This window comes from Protobothrops mucrosquamatus, unplaced genomic scaffold (assembly GCF_001527695.2).
Source record: "Protobothrops mucrosquamatus isolate PMUCROS unplaced genomic scaffold, P.Mucros_1.0 scaffold530, whole genome shotgun sequence".
Taxonomy (NCBI): domain Eukaryota; kingdom Metazoa; phylum Chordata; class Lepidosauria; order Squamata; family Viperidae; genus Protobothrops; species Protobothrops mucrosquamatus.
Window position 1 is genome coordinate 101320 of NW_015386837.1, and position 4285 is coordinate 105604.

Genomic DNA, 4285 nt, shown 5'->3' on the forward strand with positions numbered 1-4285 from the left:
CACGATATTCTAATTTTTCGAGTTTCACCTGTACATGGTCATATTCCCTCACTCTAGGTCAGGGGTCTTCAAACTTGGCCCTTTTATGACTTGTGGACTTCAACTCCCAGAATTCCTCAGCCAGGCACGCTAGCTGAGGAATTCTGGAAGTTGAAGTCCACAAGTCATAAAAGGGCCGAATTTGAAGACCCCTGCTCTAGATGGAGTCCTTTAACTGTAGAAAGATACAGGTACAGGATCCAAAACACCTTTCCAGCTTCCAGTCTAAGTTATCTATAATACAGGGACTTTCCATTTAGCAGTATTCTAGATCAAGATTTTGTTGTTCTTATTCCTCTCTTCTTTTTCTGATCTGCCTTCTGCTACAAAACTGCAGGAAAAATGATCACCCACCTCTTAGTTTATGATAGACTGTTTCATAATGAAGTGTCACTGGGCATCTTTTCGCTCCACTTGATAATTGGACTAATTTTAAACATAGGTTTAGCATTCTTCTGAAAGAGAGCTAAACTCATGTCCCAGAGCTGCCTGTATATGGCTTTAGCACTATTCCAAAAGAACACTACTTTTATGTTTAGAAGTAGCTTTAAAAAGCCTACCAAGCAGTGGAAGGCTGAACCCACTGAAGCGGGATCTTTGTGTCAATACTACTAACATCGGATGTTTTTGCATTGACAACAGATGGAAATGTAGCCATCTTTTACCTTTTGCTTTTAGAGTTAGATGATGCTGGGAGGGGGGATGTGAAGGAGAGTCCAGCTAGACATAATAACACCAAGCCTAGCGTGAGAAACAAGGTTATTGTAACCAGAGCTGATAAGGACTTGGAGGGCTGAAGAACTGAAAAGGAAGCCTGTGCTTCAAACTAATTGGGGAATGTGATTTATGATTGTTAATTGGAGGAGGGAATTGTGCTTTGATATTATGTGCTCAGGGGAGGGGAATTCAGTTTTTGGCTTTGATTATGCACTGCCAATGTTATGGTACTCAAAATAAAGATTCTTTAAGGTAAACAATACCTCGAAGTTCTTTTGAAGAGTTTCATCTGTCGGAACCATGACACTTTGTTGTTTCACTGCACAGAGTTCCAAGGAACTGTGAGTAAAAAACAGGCTTTTTATGTACCATGTATCTGATCCCATGGATAAATGCCATAGGATTGGAGAGCCGATTGGTAAATAGTCAAGTCCTTCCTTTTGCCTACCTCTTCTCCCAATCACAAAAAATGCCTTGTGCAAAGCCTGGAGAGACTTTGGAGAGATGATCAGATCTGTCAGTCTATCAAAACTGTTTCTTCGTATCCCATTTCCCTCCCAATTAAGAGGGTGATTGGTGGATGCTTTCTCATGAACTAGTGACATTTGATAGAAAGTGAGCAAAACTAAGATGATAGACTCCACCCATCCCATTCCTTAATTTGCCTTGCACACAGTAAAGAAGGATATAACCCTTTAATAGCATCCCTATATGGCAGGTTAGGGATCAGCACAGGAGAAGTGAATGATGTGGTTGCCCCATTTTGATCTAAATAGTGTTGAAGGCTATTCAGATTTGATTCCAAAAATTGTCTTGGAGTGTGAGCATAGCACTTTGTCTGCTGGTCTTTAAAGCAGCCATGTCATTTCACTGATTTGCATGGCTGCCGTCTGCAATTTCCTCATGACACCGGGAAAATCAAAACAGCTTTAAGAAATTGCAAGCCAATGTTATGTACACATTACTTAAAGTGCCTTTCTGAATCAAAGCCAAAGCATTGCACAGCTCTCTTGTTTACAATATATATTTCTATGAGATAGTCTGGTCCACAATAATCCCAACTATTTCAAATATTGTTTGCCTACATGATTAAGATAATTGTGTGCTATGTGATATTATTAATTAGCATTAACAGGCATCTGGAAAGAGATGAGAGAATAATTAATGCTTTAATTACTTTTTTAGTTAAAGTTCAAATACAGCCAATATCTAATTAAATGTTGAAGCATTTTGATTTGCTGATTACGACTCATCTAAAAAATTAATTGCTGCTGTGTCAAGGCAACAAGACATTGATCTTTAATATCTTTTGCTATAATACTGCTACATGGCAGGATCTCCAGTGTTATCTTTATTCCTATTAAGAAAATCTTTATCATAGCATTACAATATCTATTGAATTTTTGCAGCCTAGATCCTGTATCTACTTTATCATTTTGTATTTGATAAGCTTCTGAAGTGCTGTGGTGTATAATGATACCTACTTAAATTTGCAGTGTTGATTTAAAAATCAGTGCCTCACAGGAAACCTTTAAATAAATATTTTTGCTCTAATTCTTTAAATCATCTGGTTGTTACATATTAAAAATAAGCAGAGCAGGTTTTTCATCTCCCTCTGGATTTCTTTCTTTGAAACAGCTACTTTATATAAAAGAGAAATTCCCATATTATATAGTCAAAATATATCATCACATAATAAAAACAACTAAATTACAATTATAAGCCTTACATTTTTATTATATATAAAAAATTGGAATTACAGGTGCAGGATATAAATGTCTCTTACTGTTTTAAAGTGTTTCTGGGCAACATTGTGATGTGCCTACAGCTGGTCTGATCAAATAATTGTGGACATGTTTCAAGTGAGGTTCCTATCTTCTGTGTTAAGACCAACTGTATTTATACACATTTTATGTCTCAGATACTATTAATGAGATTATCTTTGTTAAATGCAGGTTATTGTTGCTCCAGTAACAGAACAAGGACAATTCCAGAGGGACATCTACCTACCTAGAGAAGGTCAGAAATGGATGGATACCAACACTGCTCAGGTGTTTCATGGAGGAAGCTTCCTCAGGAATTATTCAGTGCCTCTTATGAATGTGCCTGTTTTTATTAAGATTTCCTAGAGTCTAGTCCCAAAGGTACTTTTTCACGAGGCAACTGGACTTTCTTTTTTCTCTTTGAAGACCTTTTGCTTCTCATCCAAGAAGCTTCTTCAGCTCTGACCCGATGGTGGGGAATGGAAGGATTTACACCCCTTGCAGACAGCTGGTCATTTGAATTCTTTTATAGAGTCATTGAGGCCACCTGGAGGCTTATCTGTGTCATCAGGGTCACCTCAGAAGTGCAAATGGGTGTGGAGCCTTCTTGGAACTGCTGAGAGGACTGTGTTGTAGACTGCCGAAAGGACTGTATTGTATCCCTTCTCCTCTGTTGAGAGAGGGCTGTTCAATTTTGACATAGATAGCCTCTTTGATCTCTTTTTCAAACCAGTGGTCCTCTTTGTCCAAAATGCGGCACCTTCTTTCCAGCTCCAACGCGTGACTTCCTCCACCGCTGTGTGGGACTAAAAATAAAGTTCAATCAATCAATTCCAACTTTGTGAGATCTCTTTTTCCCCACGAGAAGTTGAAATTGATTGATTGAACTTTTTTTTTTTTTTTTGCACATGGTGGCGGAGGCCTAAAGCAAAAAGGTTTTATAAAACCCAGCTTAAAAAGCCACTTGCATGGGGAGATTTTGATGAAGGTTGCTCATGGACACGACTGAAGGCTTAGGACTGTGACGACGGCACGCGTGCCCACAGAGAGGGCTCTGTGTGCCGCCTGTGGCACACGTGCCATAGATTCGCCACCACAGGAATAGACAATAGAGTATTTGCATCAAGGATATGATGGAGGTATTAAATTACTCTGGTTAATAAAAAAATGCTGAGCTTTCCTTGTTTACCTGACCAACTTAATTTAAAAATTAGTTGAACCAAAAATTATTTTAAGCTTTGTAAATGAAAATACTTAAACCATTATCTATTTTATCCATCCATGCATTTTACATTTTATTTGTCTCATTTATGCCCACTGCAACTGATCAGAGGCTTGGCAGTTTACAATAACTAAGAGCAAATAAACACAAGGCACTCAGAATTAAAACATCCACAGCAAGACTCAAATAAACATTATAAACCATTAAACTATGAGCATAAAATAAGTCAAATAATCCTAGGCGTTGTGTTATCAATCAGGATCAGCAGGTTCTTCCAGGTGGGTCATATCTTTAGGAGGAGGTGCTTTTCAAAGTGGCTTGCTGCCAAGAAACAAAAGACTTTATAGCTAGCAACCAGTATTTTGAATTGTAGCCAGAAGCTCATAGGAAGCTTCTGCAGAGCCCAGAGCATACATGTAATAGGCTCATGGTGACAAGAGTAACTGGACTGCTGCCTTTTGGACTAAATGAAGCTTCTGAGTGTCTAGCAACATTGCTGGTTCCAATGTCTCCCCTGGGTCATAGTGCAGATGGTGGTAAAATC

The 4285-nt window shown here is 38.5% G+C and overlaps 1 protein-coding gene across 1 annotated transcript in view; it reads left to right on the forward strand.

Moving 5' to 3' along the window:
• Positions 1-2885, forward strand: part of LOC107288325 (SITS-binding protein-like) — a 26839-nt gene extending 23954 nt beyond the window's left edge. Inside the window, exon 10 of the mRNA XM_029284325.1 lies at positions 2712-2885. Coding sequence (XP_029140158.1) covers positions 2712-2885 — 174 coding nt within the window. The remainder of the gene's footprint in view (positions 1-2711) is intronic.
• Positions 2886-4285: the final 1400 nt, after the last annotated feature.